A 19,851-nucleotide genomic window follows, 5' to 3' on the forward strand; every position below is an offset into this window, starting at 1 on the left:
ATAACACATTCCATATTTTATACGTAGCGGCTGAATTAAGTATTTAACAGTCACCATTTTTCTCACTAAATATATTTTCAAAGGTGCTATTGACATTACATTTTCACCAGATGTTGGAAACAACCCAAGCAATCCATACATACAAACAAAACTAGAACAAATAAGATCAGAGATTAAGTTGTGTGTAATAATCTCAAATGACACAGGGAAAAGTATTGAACACATGAAGAAAGGGAGGTGCAAAAAAACATGGAAAGCCAAGACAACACCTAAAATCGATCAATAGTCAAACAGCAATCCAGACCCTTGTCACTGCAAATGAATGGTTCATTCCTAATTGATGGCCAACAAGAAGGTCTCATTACCAAGGTGTGAGTCAAAACACGTGTCATGATGGGGAAGAGCAAAGAGCTGTCTCAAGACTGTCGCAAAATAATTGTTGTGTTTTGGCAAATCCTCTTCTGACAGAATAAGTAAGGAAGCAATCTTGTCTTTGTGGGTTTTTATTACAAAAAAGAAAGACACGTCTTTCCAAACAGAGGAAAAGGTACAAGTCCTCACGAGTTGTTACTCCTGACTGAAGTCCAAGCAAAAAAAATCAAATCACCTCTGTTATACAGAAGTGAGAGAGACAGAGAAGAAAACGCAAACAATTATCTGTTTCCAGCTGCGCTCAACTTAACTTTATCGAAAAACAGCTCGTAGTCACAACATGGCTGGGAACAACTAGTACACACAGCATGGCCAGAAAACAGCTAGTAGTCTCAACATGGAACAATAAAGCAGGTGAAGGTTGTATAAACTAATAGAAGTAATATTTGGTATACATGAAACATACATTTTCCAACTCAGCTGCAAAACATAACGATGGCATTGGTTACAGGCACATATCTTAGCTTCTGAATGTTCCAGTGAGCACGGTTGGGGCCATAATACGTAAGTGGAAACTCAATCATACCACCATAGATTTGCCTCGATCGGAAGATTTAAGACAGAGGAGTACAAAGAATAATCAGAAGAGTTGTCCAAGAGCCAAGGACCACCTGTGGAGAGCTTTAAAAAGACTTGGAATTAGCAGGTACTGTTGTCACAAGGAAAGGAGTGAGTAATGCACTCCACCGCCATCACCTGTATGCACACTCATTCCTCATTGCTGGGAAAAATATGCATGTCAAAGCTCGTTTAAAGTTTGCTGAACAACATTTGGACAAGCCAGTTAAACATTGGGAGAATATCGCCTGGTCTGATGAGAGCAAAATTGAACTGTTTGGATGCCATAATGCACACCACATTTGGAGGAGAAATGACACTGCACATCATCCTACAAAGACCATACCAAAGGTCAAGTTAGAAGTTGGGAACATGATGGTGTGGGCTGTCTTTTCACCAAATGGTAGTGGTAAACTTCACATTATTGAAGGAAGGATGAATGGGCAAATGTCCCGAGACATTCTTGACAAAAATCTGCTGCCATCTACGAGGATGATGAAAATGAAACGAGGGTGGATATTTCAGCAAGATAATGATCCAAAACATACTGCCAAGGAAACTCTCAATTGGTTTCAAAGAAAAAAAATAAAGCTGCTTGAATGGCCCAACCAATCACCTGACTTGAAACCAATTCAAATAAGGTCCATTAAAGAAGCCAACAGAACCTTCAAGATTTGAAGACTGCTTGTGTGGAGGAATGGGCCAAAATCACACCAAAGCAATGCATGCGACTAGTTTCTCCATACAGGAGGCGTCTTGAAGCTGTCATTGCAAACAAAGGCTTTTGTACAAAGTATTAAGTAAATACCAGTTGGCGTGTTCAATACTTTTTCCCTGTGTCATTTCACACTATTACAGACAGCTTAATTTCTGGCCTTTTTTCTATTTTCTTTGTATGTATGGATTACTTGGGTTGTTCCCAACATCTGGTGAAATTTTCATGGCAATGGCACCTTCGGAAATATATTTAGTCAGAAAAAATGGTGACGTGTTAAATACTTACAATATTTCACCCGCTGTATGTTTTCTGACTTACCTGCTGCTGAGCGGTGAAAGCTCGTTTTTCCGCATCAATCACTTGCATCTCCAGTTGTTGAATCTATGACAGATCAGCAAATTGACTACTTGTGTTACATTGTTGCTTTCAAATGCTTTGCCAGGTAAAAATAAAAACGCTAAGTAAAACTTACAAGGACTCCAAAAAATAAAATGAATAAATACATACAGGTACATTTATACACGGCACGGTGGGCGACTGGTTAGCACATCTGCCTCACATTTCTGAGGACCGGGCTTCAAATCCCGGCCCCGCCTGTGTGGAGTTTGCATGTTCTCCCCAGGCACGGTGGCCGACTGGTTAGAGCGTCAGCCTCACATTTCTGAGGACCGGGCTTCAAATCCCGGCCCCGCCTGTGTGGAGTTTGCATGTTCTCCCCGTGCCTGTGTGGGTTTTCTCCGGGCACTCTGGTTTCCTCCCACATCCCAAAAACATGCATAGTAGGAGGTTATTTGGAGACTCTAAATTGCCCGTAGGTGTGAATGTGAGTGCAAATGGTTGTTTGTTTCTATATGGATGGATGTTTCTATGGATGGATGGATACATACATACATGACGCAAGAAATAATGAGGTATAGTAAAAGTGAGATAAATGAATGTGAATAAATAGATAAAAACATGAGAACTGAAGCAACCTAAAAGTGTAAAATGAAATGCTAATTATGTTCAACAGGGATAAATCATAACTAAGATAAATATTGGGTGTAAAAACAAGATCAGTAAAATCAGTGCTGTCTGCATCGCTGATTTCCTCCAGCAGGCCGTTCAAATTAAGCAGATGTCATGTCATAAAACATGCTTCACCTTGAACAACATGTAACATGCCTCTCAAATGAAAGTTTTAATGATGCTAAAAAAATTTATTAATTTCGACCAACTGTCAGACTATTTACCCAGTCGTATATGGCGTTAAGCCTTTTTGAAAAAATTGTTGATTTTTGATACGTGACAACAATCATTCATCATCATGTTATTTTGGTCCAAAGTCTTGAAGAGGACTATTTTTTTTATTCTTAATTATTATTAACAGTTCGGTTTTAAACATAAGCAGATTTTAGGAGATTTTAGGCTTCTAAGGCCTTTGATGGTGTGAATCACAAAAAAATAAAAAATAAAAAAATCACCCGGTTACACAACACAACACTAACTGTATTGCAAAATCGTATATACCGATGCATGTGCAGGTTATCACAGCCGACAAATGGTATAAGATAAACATTGACAAACCCTGCAACCTGGTAAATTGTTGATTTTCCTTGCTTGGTTTTTATGAACAACTTTATTGTACTTTATTATGTTTTTCAATGGCCCATAATATAGTTTAGATTTTTTTTTAATAAGAATATTTGTTAAACATGTTGATGGATCTGAAATTTCAGTCCTTCATTTTTGTGACAACACATTATCAGTAGGGTAAAACTAACCTGTCTCACAAAGGTCTAAACCCATTTTATGCTCTATATTAGTGAGTTATTAGTGCAGGTGAACAATCCAGCGCTTGGTGAATTCTACAGGAGCTGTTAATGCTTCCAGAGTATTATGTAAAAACACCTCGGTGAATCCGACTTTATGATTCAACCTTTGCAGATGACCATAACCTGAATGACTGATAATCTACACAGATTTATAGGGGGGGGGGGGGGACTACTATTTTCGGCAGTACCAGCAACTCATCAAAAAATTATCGCTTTATCAGAAACTGTTGAGGGAAAATACACATTTATAATCCCATGCCTATAAAAACATAACCGATTTGGTGGGCTATGGAACCACCCATTTTATAAACTGCTTGTCCACGTTGGGGTCATTGATACGTAAACTGGAGCCTGTTCAAGCTGATTTTGAGCAAGAGGCAGGGGATGCTTGGAGGGCACATATAGACAACCATTGACAACAATGGACAAATTAGACTTTTCACTTAACATGCATGCTTTTGTAATGTGGGAGGAAGCACACGAGAACATGCAAACTCCACACAGGAAGGATCGAGCCGAGACTCAAACCCAGAACTCAGACCTGTGAGGCGGACGGGCCAACAACTATACGAAAGTATGAAAGCCAATGTGAAAATTGGAAGAAATAAAAAATTTATTTCCTCAAGGTAGTCAAAAATACACACAAGTGAGATTTTGTTTTACAAGTGTTCGTATTGAGTGCAACGAGTTGTGTAATGAATGAAGTGCCACATCTATTAAGGTACAAACAGAGCTCTGTGTACTTACATGACATCAGAGCATGCAAACCTGTAGCGTGTTAAAACTGAAGCAACACTAACAGGTCACACAATTCACACAGAGGCAACAGCGCCAGTGCATGCTTGTGCACACCTCTATGAAATACTGTATATTGTCACTCTATACACAAGCGCAGTAGTAGTGGGTAGTGTAGTGAGGAAATAGATGACTTAAAGAATTTCCCTCTCAAATGCTCATCTTAGAGCGATAGAAGCAGTTGAGAAAGCTCCTTTGACTTAGAACTTGGGGGTTTGGAGAGGAATATATGTCAATGGAAAATCAGAATGTGTTCATTGTTAATAACTACCAAACAAATTGCTTTATATGCTAAAATGAAAGTACAAAGAGGACAAGAGCTTCTCCAAGCAAGGACTCCTGATGAAGCCAAAATAATCTCTCTGGAAGCACCTCATATAAAGACAATCAATGTTGACTTACACTGAATTAAAAGTCAACACTTCTTCTTTTCCTTTCGGCTTGTCCCTTTAGGGGTCGCTACAGCGCATCATCCTTTATCATGTAAACCTATCTCCTCCTCTCGAACACCAACTGCCCTCATGTCTTCCCTCACAACATCCATCAACCTTCTCTTTGGTTTTTCTCTAGCTTTCTTGCCTGGCAGCTCCATCCTCATCATCCTTCTACCAATATACTCACTATTTCTCCTCTGGACGTGTCCAAACCATAGAAGTCTGCTCTCTCTAACTTTTGGGAGACAAAACTCTCTCTAACTTTGTCCCTCTGATGAGCTAATTTCTAATTTTATCCAACCTGGTCACTCCGAGAGCGAACCTCAACATCTTTATTTCTGCCACCTCCAGCTCTGCTTCCTGCTATCTCTTCAGTACCCCTGTCTCTAATCCGTACATCATGGCTGGCCTCACCACTGTTTTATAAACTTTGCCCTTCATCCTAGCAGAGACTCTTCTGTCACATAACACACCTGACACCTTCCTCCGCCCGTTCCAACCTGCTTGGGCCCATTTCTTCACTTCACTGACCACACTCACCATTGCTCTGGACGGTTGACCCCAAGTATTTAAAGTCCTCCACCCTCGCTATCTCTTCTCCCTGTAGCCTCACTCTTCCCCCACCACCCCTCTCATTCACGTACATATATTCTGTCTCACTTCGGCTAATCTTCATTCCTCTGCTTTCCAGTGCAAGCCTCCATCTTTCTAACTGTTCCTCCACCTACTCCCTGCTTACACTGCAGATCCCAATCTCATCTGCAAACATCATGGTCCATGGGTATTCCAGTCTAACTTCATCTGTCAGCCTATCCATCACCACTGCAAGCAGGAAGGGGCTCAGGGCTGATCCCTGATGCAGTCCCACCTCCACCTTAAATTTGTCTGTCACACCTACAGCACACCTCACCACTGTTCTGCTGCCCTCGTACTTGTCCTGTGTTATTCTAACATACTTCTCTGCCACTCCAGACTTCCGCTTGCAGTACCACAGTTCCTCTCTGGGTACTCTGTCATAGGCTTTCTCTTGATCTACAAAGACACAATGTAGGTCCTTCTGACCTTTGTACTTTTCCATCAACATCCTCAAGGCAAATAATGCATATGTGGTACTCTTTCAAGGTATGAAACCATACTTCATCCATCCATCCATTATCTGAGCCGCTTCTCCTCACTAGGGTCGCGGGCGTGGTGGAGCCTATCCCAGCTAGCCTCCACTACTCTTTCCCATAACTTCATTGTGTGGCTCATCAACTTTATTCCTCTATAGTTCCCACAGCTCTGCACATCACCCTTGTTCTTAAAAATGGACACCAGCACACTTTTTCCTCCACTCCTCAGGCATCTTCTCACGCGCTAGAATTCTATTGAACAAGCTGGTCAAAAACTCCACAGCCACCTCTCCTAGATGCTTCTGTACCTCCACAGGAATGTCATTGGGACCGACTGCCTTTCCATTTTTCATCCTCTTTAATGCCTTACTAATCATTGCCACTTTATGGTCTACCACACTTGCCTCTTCTACTCTCACTTCTCTCTCATTTTCCTCATTCATCAACTCCTCAAAGTATTCTTTCCATCTATCTAGCACACTACTAGCACCAGTCAACATATTTCCATCTCTATCCTTAATCACCCTAACCTGCTGCACATCCTCCCCATCGCTATCGCTCTGTCTGGCGAACCTGTATAGATCCTTTTCTCCATCTTTATTGTCCAACCTGGCATACATGTCATCATATGCCTCTTGTTTGGCCTTTGCCACCTCTACCTTTGCCCTGTGTCGCATCTCGATGTATTCCTTTCGCCTCTCCTCGGTCCTCTCAGTGTCCCACTTCTTCTTAGCTAACCTTATCTCTTGTACGATTTCCTGTACTGTGAGATTCCACCACCAAGTCTCCTTCCCTCCTTTTCTGCCAGAAGATATACCAAGTACTCTCCTGCCTGCCTCTCTGATCACCTTGGCTGCAGTGGTCCAGTCTTCTGGAAGCTCCTCCTGTCCACCCAGAGCCTGTCTCACCTCTTCACAAAAAGCTGCACAACACTCGTCCTGTCTCAGCTTCCACCACATGGTTCTCTGCTCTGCCTTTGTCTTCCTAATCTTCCTCCCCACCACCAGTCATCTTACACACCATCATCCTATGCTGTCTAGCAACACTCTCCCCTACCACTACCTTACAGTCGGTAACCTCCTTCAGATTACATTGTCTGCACATGATGTAATCCACCTGCGTGCTTCTACCTCCGCTCTTGTAGGTCACCCTATGTTCCTGCCTCTTCTGGAAAAAAGTGTTCACTACAGCCATTTTCATCCTTTTTGAAAAGTCTACCACCATACTTCCCTCCAAGTTCCTTTCCTGGATGCCGTACTTACCCATCACTTCTTCATCACCCTTATTTCCTTCACCAACATGTCCATTACAATCTGCACCAATCACGACTCTCTCTCTGTCTGGGATGCTCAGAACTACTTCGTCTAGCTCCTTTCAGAATTTCTCTTCCACCTCTAGGTCACATCCTACCTGTGGGGCATAGTCACTAATCACATAATACATAACACCCTCAATTTCAAGTTTCAGCATCATCACTGATATTCTTTTCACCTCAAAGACATTCTTAGACAACTCTTCTTTTAAAATAACCCCGACTCCATTTCTCTTCCCATCTACACCATGGTAAAATAATTTCAACCTTGCCCCTAAATTTCTAGTCTTACTGCCTTTCCACCTGGTCTCCTGGACACACAATATATCACCCTTTCTCCTAATCATCATGTCAACCAACTCCCGAGATTTTCCTCTCATAGTTCCAACATTCAAAGTCCCCACATTCAGTTCTCGGCTCTGTGCTTTCCTCTTCTCTTTCTGCCGAAGAACCCGCTTTCCACCTCTTCTTCGACTTCTACCCACAGTAGCTGAATTTCCACCTGCGCCCTGCAGGTTGACGGCGCCGGTGGCGAAAATTGTTAACCTGGGCCACGACCGATCCGGTATGGAATTCTTCGGATGAACGCTCATATTTGTTTGGCAAACAACCCTCTGCATTTATCCGGGCTTCGGACCGATCTACAGTTTGCACTGGCTTGTGCCCCCCATAGGGCTGCATTATTAAAAGTCAACACGATGGCATCATATTGAAACTAAAATTATCCAACCCAAGTGAACTTAAAATGTTGTTTTTAAATGGTGATTTATTTTATTAAGAAAAAAAAACCTATTCAAAATTACCTCTCCCGGTGTGAAAAAGTAATTACCTCTTGTTGAATCATGAATTAATTGTGGCTGATCACAATTTTTGGTTAATTTTGACTGACCACACCCAAGCCTGATAACCTCCATACCTGTTCGATCAAGAACTAACTTATACAGAATCTGTCCCGACAATATCAAGTCGGACGAAAGATCTAAAAAAGCTGCAATAAAATAACACGATCAAAAGAAATTCCAGAACAGTGGAGGAATAAAGTAATTGACACCTATCAGTGTCAAAATGGTTATAAAAGCAATTTCTAAGCTTTAGGATTCCAGCGAACCATAGGGAGAGCCATTATCCTCACATGGAGAAAACATGAAGCAGTGGTGAACCTTCCCAGGTGCGGCAGGCCTACAAAGATTACGCCAAGAGAACAGCAAATATTCATGCAGGAGGCCACAAAGGAACTCAGACAACCTCCAAAGAAGTGCAGGCCTCCCTTGCCTCAGTTAAGGTCAGACACGACAATAAGGAAGAGACTGGGCAAAAATGGCATGCATGGCAGAGTTTCAAGGCGAAAACCACTGTTGACCAAAAATAAAGGCTCGTCTTACTTTTGCAATAAAACCTCTGAATGATTCCCAAGACATCTGGGAGAATATTATATGGACTGACGAGATGAAAGTTGAGCTTTTTGGAAGGTGTTTGTCTTCTTACATCTAGCGTAAATGTAGCACAGCATTTCAGAAAAAGAACATCATACCAACAGTCAAACATGGTGGTGGTAGTGTAATGGTCTTGGGCTGCTTTTCTCCTTCAGGACCTGGATAAATTGCCTTGATTGATGGAACCATGAATTCTGCTCTTTAACAGAAAATCCGGAAGGAGAATGTTCAGCCATCAGTTTGTGACTTCGAGCTGAAGCACCCTTGGGTTCTGCAGCAGGATAACGATCCAAAACACACCAGCAATTCAACTTAAAAAAAATAAAATAAAAATCAAGTTTTTGGAGTGGCCTAGTCAAAGTCCAGACTTACATCTGATTGAAATGCGGTGGCGTGACCTTAAAAAGACCATTATTGCTTGAAACCCCTCAATTTTTTACTGAATTTAAACAATACTGCAAGAAAGAGTGGGCCAAAATATCTCCACAGAGATGTGAAAGACTCATTGTCAGTTATAGAAAACACTTGATTTCAGTTGTTGCTGCTGAGGACGGCCCAACCACTTATTAGGTTTCGGGGCCATTCATTTTTCACACAGGGCCAGGTAACTTTTTTCCTTAATAAATGAAATTTAAAAACAGCATTTTCACTTGGGTTATATTTGTCTGACATTTACATGTGTTTGGTGATCTTAAAGTGAGGAAACTTCGCAAAAATATAAGAATTTGAGAAGGGGGCTTTTTACTTTTTCACAGCACTGTAATTATAAAATAAATATGCTACATTTTTGTATTCACACATCGTCATGAAGAAACCACATACTTTTAGGTCGCTCTTAAATGTTATTGTAGGAGTTTAATCAGGTGTATCATTGCCTATGGGTTATGTGCTTATTAAAAAAATGTCAGCGCTTCAAATGTGCTTTGAAGCATTGTGGAATGGGTGGATCTTTTTCTTTTTTCCCCTATTTGTGTCTATGTATTATTACATGTATGCATTTGACTGTGTAATGTAGATGAACATTTCCAGTTTAAATAACATACTGAATGGACTGAACTGATTAGAAAATTAGACTAGAAATTAATTCACCGATGTTTCGTGCAGTAATCGTGTCTGTTTCCAGTGCAGCGTGTATAAAACATAGGCCTACAAAAATTCTAAATCATAAAATTACAAGAGTATTTCATACAGCTACAGCTCTACTGCAAGAGACACGAAAGCCTACTGCAATCAGAAGCATTGTGGACAGCTGAGGCTGCCATGGCGCCACTTTCACTCTGCTTCTGCTCAGACCAACAAACTAAACTCCCTCGCTGTACTAAGAAGCAGCCACACCCTGCCAAAGCATTCATAGTTTCCACAAACCAGACCTCCTCTGGACACATGGCCTTTTTTGCAGCTTGACCCGAATTTCGTGTCACTCTAATTCTAGAGGAACTGTCTCTTAGTGCATGTGTTTATGAAATTATATCACTGGACCGGGTGTGCCCACACCAGTGGCTATTAATGATTGTAGGTACAGGTAGGTGTTATTAAAGGTCGTGGTTAGTAAACCACAGTTACATTACTTTGTAGCTATGAAGATACTGTCAGATATGATTTATTATTAAGTGGATTAAATACCAAATATAAGTCATTATATAAAGCAAATAAGTCTGTTTGTTGTGAACAAACATAAAAAGACTAACTCAGATTTTCCGACTCACGCTCTTCCTCTCATCACTGTACCACAAGCCACACGTCACTCTAAGTCGCAGATATAGCATCTGGCAGAGAGAAGCATGCTAATTACAAGGCACCAGTACTCCACGCTATTTGCTATAGCTGCATTTTATACACACACACACACACACACACACAGAGCAACATATGAAAAGCTTATGTTTCTTATTCTCGAGGTTTTATTTGGGCGAAATCAGTTCAAGTGTGTATATGCAGTTCAAGTGGGATGAACAAAGAGATTCGGGGTTTAACGTTGGTTTGATTAAACATTACAAGCAATATTATTTACATTTACTTTGAGTACCCTTGGTGAGTGTTGTTTACACACAAATAGGACCTGTCACCTCTCCCATAGGTCCATAACCAGTCTTTAGTGCTCTGTCACCTCTGTGGATGATTTCCTGTTCATATCCAAACTAAATTCACTTCCATTCCTGGAATTCCACAACTGGCGCTCTGTGTCCAACCTCCTCTGAACTCTAGCCATCCCTCCCCCGTCCACAGCCAGCTCACAAAGCCTCTTTCTCTGCCGCTATAACCCACATCCCCTGCAATACATTACCTACAGACATATACAGGTTGAGGACCAAAAAGAATCGACCCAGCTGGAAGTTACTGACATTAAAAGCTCACAAAATCCCTTAAAATAAAGAGATAGAACATTTTTACACACATTATATTCAATCACTGGCCACAACAGTAGGTACACCTGCACAATCAAGTGCAGTTTTGACTTACACTGTCAAAGGTCGGGGAAAATATGTTTAGTATGGTATTTGTAGTCACTCTGACTGACATTTCTAATAAATGGAAACTCTAAAGGGGTAGCACGATACAGTGGTTCGCACATCTGCCTCACAGTTCTGTAGTTTGCGGATTGAGATCTGGCTCTGCCCTTCCTGTGCGTGTGTGGGTTTTCTCAGGTGTGAATGTTGGTGTGAATGGTTGTTTGTCTGTATAGGTACTGTGATTGGCTGGCTACCATTCCAGGGAGTAATCCCAAAGAGGACAAGTAGGAGCAAAATTCAAAAGACAATCTAAAGTCAAATGGCCCAGAGGTCGTGTGATTACAAGTCCAACACATTTTGGGAGAAAAACAATTTTTTTTTTGCTTTTTCTTTCACATTTTTTGCAGCACTCAACCCCAAAAGAAGGACCAGCCTCAAGAATACATACTATACGTGAAGGAGGAACACTCAAATTAAACACATTAAGACGCCAGGATCACTGTAAAAACATCACTTAAGTTGTATTGTTTTTACATTTTATTATCTAAAAGGATTGAGATGAAACGCTATGAAAGTGTTATATTAGTGACCAAAATGATTGGTATCAGTATTATCATGCTATTGCTAAAATAAAAAGTCACAGATACATGCACAGAGAGCATTCAAAATATAAAATCAGCAACCCTGTGTACTTTATAATTTGCAAACAACAGAAAACTAAATATATTGTCATGCATCAACGACCCCATGAAATTTACTTAAAAATTAGTGTCAATGATGTAGAGGTATTTAACTACCTGCAACATGAAGGGGCTCACATTTTCGGGCGGAGATCATGGAGATTATTCAAATATTTAACTGTTGCACCCTCCCTTTTTGCCAACATTTGCCTGCATTCAGCGTGAATATTTTGAATTGATTTTCTATCTGCAGGTTTTTCGGTATACTTTTTACTGTCTCATCCTAGAGGTTAATTTCATTCTACACTTGTGTGACACCTAGGAATATTAAATAATGACATGCCATGGGCGGCACGGTGACCGACTGGTTAGCACATCTGGTTTATAGTTCTGAGGACTGGGGTTCAAATCCTGGTTAAATTCCTTCATTGTTCACCAGTAAATTGACTTGTGTTTTATTGTTTATACAGTTTAACATTACAGGCTATAACTTGCTGTTGTATTATTATTAAAACTGTTACATACAGTAAAAGTTGCATGTACAGTTAATTTTTAAACATTTTATGATGGCAACAGTCTGACAGATTATTATTTTATTATTATTTTTTTTTAACATTTTATTTTATTTCATTTATTTATTTATTTTGCGATTGGCTGCCAACCAGTTCAGGGTGTACCCCGTCTCCTGCCTGATGACAGCTGGGATAGGCTCCAGCACTCCCGCGACCCTTGTGAGGATAAGCGGCTCAGAAAATGGATGGATGGATGGATGGATATTTATTTTGCATAAATTCCAATAGGAAATCCAAAATCAGAACAAATTAGAAATCTGAAAGGTGCTCCGGGAAATACTGTGTTTTACCTTAGAGGTTCTAAAGTATTTTGGTTTCAGGCTGTGTCGTTGGGGCCAATGAGTATGTCTGAATTAAAACTTACTTAAGCATTTGAAAACTTGGATGTCTGTTGTGGTGCAGGAAGAAATACCACATTTCTGATTGGAGCAGGAAAAGTCTGAATCAGTTCAACTTTTGCTGTTGTCAGTTTTGCGGTAGTGGCAAGGATGCTAGTTAATTACAAGAGGATGTTTCTGTCGCAGCACATATGGAGAAATGCTCTTTTTGGATTTAATGACTCTAAAACTAGCTGTACATTTTATATAGAGTTTTATAATTTGACCACAGTTACTCCAGGTGGTAAAAGCTTTCTGATTTAGCCTTTCCCAGCCAGGACTTGCTACTCAATCCCAGGGCACATATACAGTAGACAAACAACCATTCACACCTATGGACAATTTAGACTCTTTGGTTAACCTAACGTGCATGTTTTTGGAATGTGGACGCAAGCCGGAATACCAAGAGAAAATCCATGCTAGCACTGGGAGAACGTGCAAACTCCACACAGTAAGGCCTGAGCCAATACAGGTTTCTGGAGAATATTGTCAATGGGGGAAAAAAAGCAAAACAACTGAGGCAAACAGCAAGTGTCTTAGGTTGAAGCGAGAATGCTGAGATATTCAAAGAAGATAAATTTCACTGGGCTGAAACACAGACACGTGCAACAAACTCAAAATGACCTGTTTCGGCAACACATGCATATGAAAACACACACAGTTAACCAAACTAGCTATTTCCTCCCTTGGGGATCTCAATCTTTACACCAGGCCTCTCCCCTCCTCTTTCTACTTTATTTTCATGTCCTCATTCTCTCTATCTTTCTCAGAGGCTTTCCAGGATTTCATTACATTGCCAAGTCTGCTAAGAGAAGTAATAGAGAGGAATTGCCAGTAAAGAATAATTGCACAATAGAAAGATTTTTGACCAACAAAATTATTATCTATCGTTTTTACGAGCCCATTTCCAAAGATTAAGAACTGGGTTGCAAAGGCAACAGCCACACAGCTTTAAAAAAAAAACTAAAAACAAAACGAGCTTTGTCCGCAGTGCTGGCTGTTTAGGAACAGAGATCAAACTTCAGCTGGGGACTGGATGGTAACAATGACCTCATGGTGTCAGCAGTTTGGCCTGGGCAGTGAGAGGACTGTCTGTGGAAGAATTTAACCATTTCCGTGAGAATGCCTTCAGACTGTGGTGATACTATGACATGCAATTAAAAGACCATTTTCAACATTGTTCTGACTTGCTACTGAGATAGATGACATTGTTCGACATAAATGAGTACACCTGAACAGATTTGTTCGAAAACCTTTAGTTTCGTTTCAGAAGCAATATTTACTGGGGTATACTGCTTTAGAAACTCCTCCCACAAATGTGGGACATTACAAATGAGATTTGTCACTGTGTAGACACAAACAAGTAAATCTTTTAATTCTAAAATTAAATCACTGTGATTTTACAATGTTGGAAAAAAAATATCAATAACAATTCTGAAAATTGTTTTTGTGTTTATTGAGACGTATAAAAAGCTTTCAAAGAGGATGCACTCATTTATGTTGAGCACTCTTTGTGTTAAACGTTGTTTATGTTTATGGAGTTACAACTTCTCCTTCCACTTGATGAGAGATGTCAGAGTAATACGGGCTTTAATACTGTGTCATATGGCAGAACTATTGGGAGTGCGATGGCTTGCTCAAGGGCACTTTACCAGTCTATGTTTAATCAACAATAATGAGTCTTGAACCCCTGACCTTGCATGAAAGACCTATTTCAGCCCCTATGAGTAATTGGAATACAGGACAATACTCTTTTGTGATAAGACGAATGCATATACAAATATAATAATATCAAAATAGAAGTTATTTTTTTAAATTCAAGTATAGTGTCTAGGGATGGCTATAACAATCCATTTAATGACAAATGATCATTAAAACGTGTTCATTGTGCAGAATATGTTGTTGATTAAACATATCCTTAAGAAGCAAACCATAGTGCAGTATTTAAATACAACCAGCAGAGGTGCTGTTGTTTCACCACATCTAGGCAAACCTATGCAAAGGCACATATTCACCTGCAGCACTCCTCCGTATGATGCTGGCATGGAAACAGAAGTTTGGAACATTCACAGAAAGATTGTCCCATCCTTTTAAGAATAATATTTCAAAATACTCATCATTAATTTTCAAAAACACATACAGTGTTCTCCCATTATTCCCCTAGCTTCTACCTGAGCCCTGCACAAACACATGCTGTCAAGCGGAAATCCCCAAGTAAAAAGTATTACGTCACGCTGACGTTTCGCGAACGCTCCCATAGATGTCTCAAGACAGTGGCAAAGTATGACTTCTTTGCTTTTATTAGACAGGGTTTTGGCCTGAGAACAAAGACGGCAAATAGGTGAGTTTTTATCGGATAATGGAAGAGTTCGGCCTAAAATTAGGGAATAGCGAGTCGTGAATATGCGAGGTTACACTGTAGTTTGACGCTGAGCCAAATAAAACTGACCTGTATATATTAAGTCTTGGCAGCGGGCTCCCTCATCGGGAAACAACATACTGTAATAAATATTCAATACAATGGATAAGGCCAAAGAAATTCTGTTGAGACAAATGTAAATAACAAGCAAACTCAGATGTTTATATGAGTCTCAACAGGAGTTTTGCTATCCAGTTTGTCTGGAGTTGAATCAATCCCATCATGCAGTGCATGGTGAAACCATGTGGTGAGACTGCTGTTTATATTAGAGCTGCCTGGAGAACAGTTTCAGATCTAGGCCACTGAGCAGCATGGGCCAGCCCAGTGCCGGTGAGCTCGGAGGGATGGTTGAAACTGCCTGTCTTCTTGTGATTCATTGTCACATGACCAAGGTCTTTTTTTTTTTTTTTTTTTGATAGTCTACATAACAACATAGAATTTACTGTCATACAGCTATTATATCATAATTTTAATTATTTTTTGTTGCTTTTCATTACACCTATAGCAGCATCATCGAACTGGTTCCAACTCAGTCAAGAAACCATGCGTGATACGATCTATACAATGTCTCGACAACGCGCTTATCAGCTCCAAAACATTTGACTTTTTTTCCCCATGAAGTTTATAGGTAATAATGAAAACAGCTATAGTGGTGCAGATATCACGTGGCAAAGATGCTGTGAGATTGGCTCAATCACATCACAATCAAAAGACAATCAACTGTGTAATAATCCCTCTACTACTCAAATACAGTATGTACATGGCCTATAGGAGGCTACTAATGAGTGACTAATTTAGTGCTAATACTCCAATGTTAACCAGTTTCATCAATTAATGTTTTTCTTTGGTATTTTCGTTCAGTGACTTTATATCAGTAGTCACAGATTTCTGGGGAGCTGAAATTTCTATTGCGTATACAAAACTGTGTCTACAGTCTACTGTGCCTATGACCAACAGCTACAACAAAAATCCTTGTTTTAACGTTATATTTTCAAACAAAAATATCAAGACAGGATGTTTGAAGAACATCTTGCGAAACTGTGACTTGTTTTCTCACTTTTTTAAATCGGCTAACAATCAAACAGTTTAACTTTTCATCAAAACAAAACTGTATTTTTGCTGGATGTTGCTTTTTTACTGAATCATAATGACCTCTGGACATTTCATTTGAACTGTCGCCTAATTTCATGAAGAGTTTATTTTTTATTCACCATTTCCATTTTTGTTGTCTGTTTATTTCAAATATTCAAATCATAAACCACAAGAGAATCCAGAATAAGCAGCAGCAAGGTAACTAAGTCTGTGGAGGAAGATGGATATCACAGAAATGACATTTTAATTTTTATACTCTGAGCAGCTGACTATTAATAGTGTCATATCAAATTGTTATTCACCTCTTTTTCCACCTTCAAATCTTCGGTACCCCCCTACCCACCCTTGAGGACTTGCACGCTGCCAGAACAAAGGCAAACGCATGCAAAATCCTCTTGGACCCTCCACATCCTTGTCACCACCTCCTTCCCTCAGGTAGGCGCTATCGATCAATTCAAACTAAAACAAGCAGACATTCCAACAGCTTCTTCCCTCTTGCCATTAAATTGCTAGAGGCTAAGCGACTCTCCGTAGTACGTTTTTATGTCTCAAAAGTATTTTTTGTCTATTGTCGTACTAGAGCGGCTCCAACTACCGGAGACAAATTCCTTGTGTGTTTTTGACATACTTGGCAAATTAAAGAGAATTCTGAGGATTCAGATTCTAAATGAACTCATGTTTGTTGCTGGTTTCTTCCTGTGCATTTTCATTGCGTTTGAAGGGGGCTATTCATTCGTCTTCCTCCCAAAGTAGGAGGAGTGAGCAGTCCTTTACTAACTATACTGTACTGTGTACACTTCTCCCTACGTGACCTCAAATGACTACTGTAGAAACCTTATAGTGACAACTGTCACAGTGATTCTTTAGAGTACTTCAAGTAGAAAAAAAATTCCTGCAACCAACCTTGTCAGCAGTAAGCTCTCGGATTTTGATGACCTGAACTCTGAACTTCACGAGCAGAGCTTCGAGAACCATACATTTGTCCTTCCAGTCCGCTTGACTCATGGTCTCCTCGCCTTCTGCCATACTGCCTGCGCTCTGGAAGACACACATAGACACTAGCATCACACTGCAAATAGGGCTGGGTGGTTATGGAAAAAAACAATAATCACGATTATTTTCATTGATATTGAAATCATGATTAATAAAAACAATTATTTATTGATTTAGAAACTTTGAATTTAATTACCAAAACTCAACTTGAAATACAACTTAAAATAACAACCTGAAAACAAATTAGTAACAAGTAATATGATATACTAAACAACAACAACAACTAAAAAATACAGCCATGGCTAAAACATTGGCACGCCTGGGGTGACTGTATTATCTATCATCTATAAAAAATAAAAAAATTATCTCAATATTCTGGTACTGAGCAAATAGAAATAAGGTTGGTAATCCTAAGTAACCTAAAACAGGACAAATTTTAGTCTGATTCCATGTCAGACAGTCAGGGGGGAAAAGCGTTTGTCTTTTTATAAAATGCTGTGACTGTATCTGCTGTTCCTGCTGTGGCCTGGTGCTTGTTTACGTTCAGGTACTTACTGTACTTGCCCTGCGATTGGCTGGCGACCAGTTCTGGGTGTACCCCGCTTCTTGGCCGAAGATAGCTGGGCTAGGCTCCAGCACGCCCGCGACCCTAGTGCGGAGAAGCAGAACGGAAGATGAATGAATGAATGAATACTTACTGTAATGTGTTGGCATGTCAAGTCTGCACTAAGTTGCTGATTTAATGTGGCTTCAACGACACTAATATTTAAGTTACTGGTTCATGTTGATGACGTCATTCTCTAACTTGTGTGGCGTACATTACCAAGTAAAAGGTACGGTTAAGTTAATGCTTTTTTTTGTATTGTGGATCAGTGATATTCGTGCCAGTTGGCAGCTGCTGAAAGTAACTACAAAGTTACTTTATTCTAACTTAGTTACTTTTTAAATCAAGTAATCAGTAAGGTAACTAAGTTACTTTGAAGCGCAAGTAATCAGTAGAGTAACTCAGTTACTTTTTCAAGGTATTGCCACAGATATTTTGACAGTAGCCAGACCTGAAATATTCCAAGGCTGAGCCCAGCTGGACCAGTGTGGGCAGCCGGTGTATCACTTTGCTGGGCCAAATAGGAAAAACACCAGTACTACAACCCGTGTTTCCGGTGCTGTCGTTGGAAAATAGATAAAAGAGAATGATGGATGATCATCTTTCATGGCAGATAAACACAACACACAAAGCCTGGCTTTCTGCTCCATGTGATAACCTCTCATTACCCAGCTGGCGTCTGAGCAAAGAGACTGAAAACATGCTGAGGACGATTTTAAACTGGCTTTCACTGGCTTATTTTTTGTCGCTTTCTGCAGTGGTGATGGCAAACGTATATGAATGCTCATCCTTTTTAAGAATAGCTGGTTCTTAAAGTTTGACAGCTATTTTTAAAATGCGAGCAAATACCACATCAACATTAATGTACTTGTATTTTACATCATGAAGGATGTAAAATACATAACATAACATGCCTTTTTTTTTTTTTTGGCTTTTCTCCCAAATTTCATCAAGTGGAACTTTTGAATTTTCTGAGGTGTGAGCTCAGCAGTAGTTAAGTCGCTGAACTCCAACTGTGACGCAATAAATAGCAACCATCAAAACATGATGCGTACAACAGTTTAGTTTTGTTGACAAACAGCTATTTACCTAGTGATACTATTTGATGAGTTTCCCGACTTACCCGTGAAAAGAGGTGATGGAACACAGCTACACGCGTGATTTCACGCCATGTCCATGCCAACGTCTATATAGTTTAATAGTCCCGTGGACGGTTCTCATGAGTATACCAACAATGAGTTTCTCTTTTCGAGTTTCGAGGAAAAAAGTTGGGAATGGGTTGGCGGTTCGTTGTGGTTTTGTCAACAGATCCAATCACATATTTAGTGGGCGTTGCACTGCGTGGGAGAAAAGTCACGTCTATTTGATTGACTTATGTTTCACACCAATCAAACAACCGAGCGCTATTTCGAGCCAGGACCCACTTTTTGCAGTTTTCATGACTGAATTCGGCTCTTGGGCGCAGCGAAGCAATAAATTATACTTCGTGTAGACTTTAACAAGGATAACATGTTAGAGATAATCATAGAATTAAATAATGAGATATAAATATGATACCTTGGTCAAACCGGAAATAGTATGTACAGTTGAACGTGACCTCAGTAGCAGACATAGATGTATACAGCTAGATACCTCATTGAGGGGTTTGGCACGCTGCTAGATTTGGATTATTTATGTACAATGGTGTGAGGATAAACGGTGCGGAAAATGAATGAATTAGTGGTGTGAAATTTGGCCAAATACAATCAAAAATTCGGTCACAATCCCGTACAATCTGACTTTCATTGTAAAACGGCCACGATACATATCCAAGCAGCAAACGAACGAGGCATCTACACTAACTACCGTATGAAGTAGTCCTCAATGTTATATCTATATCTATAAATCTCTCTCTCTCTCTCTCTCTCTCTCTCTCTCTCTCTCTCTCTCTCTCTCTCTCTCTCTCTCTATATATATATATATATGGTTCAAAGTGGCCTCAAATGGGACACTCATTTCCCCCCATTTCAAACTAAAATCGTATCATACGTCTTTTTTTTTTTTTTTTTTACATTAA

General features: G+C 40.0%; 1 protein-coding gene across 4 annotated transcripts in view; it reads right to left on the reverse strand.

The window, feature by feature from the left end:
* The window catches only part of plekhh2 (pleckstrin homology domain containing, family H (with MyTH4 domain) member 2), a 42,933-nt gene extending 23,852 nt beyond the window's left edge, over window positions 1–19,081 (reverse strand). For all 4 annotated transcript variants that reach the window (XM_061790839.1, XM_061790840.1, XM_061790841.1 and 1 more), the window contains exons 1-4: window positions 18,919–19,081; window positions 17,747–17,840; window positions 17,102–17,236; window positions 2,027–2,089 (exon numbers count right to left, since the gene is read on the reverse strand). In XM_061790839.1, the coding sequence (XP_061646823.1) occupies window positions 2,027–2,089; window positions 17,102–17,224 (186 nt within the window). In that variant the 5' untranslated portion in view covers window positions 17,225–17,236; window positions 17,747–17,840; window positions 18,919–19,081. The remainder of the gene's footprint in view (window positions 1–2,026; window positions 2,090–17,101; window positions 17,237–17,746; window positions 17,841–18,918) is intronic.
* Between the last annotated feature and the right edge of the window lie 770 nt (window positions 19,082–19,851).

The sequence above is a fragment of the Phyllopteryx taeniolatus genome, chromosome 11 (assembly GCF_024500385.1).
Source record: "Phyllopteryx taeniolatus isolate TA_2022b chromosome 11, UOR_Ptae_1.2, whole genome shotgun sequence".
Taxonomy (NCBI): Eukaryota; Metazoa; Chordata; class Actinopteri; order Syngnathiformes; family Syngnathidae; genus Phyllopteryx; species Phyllopteryx taeniolatus.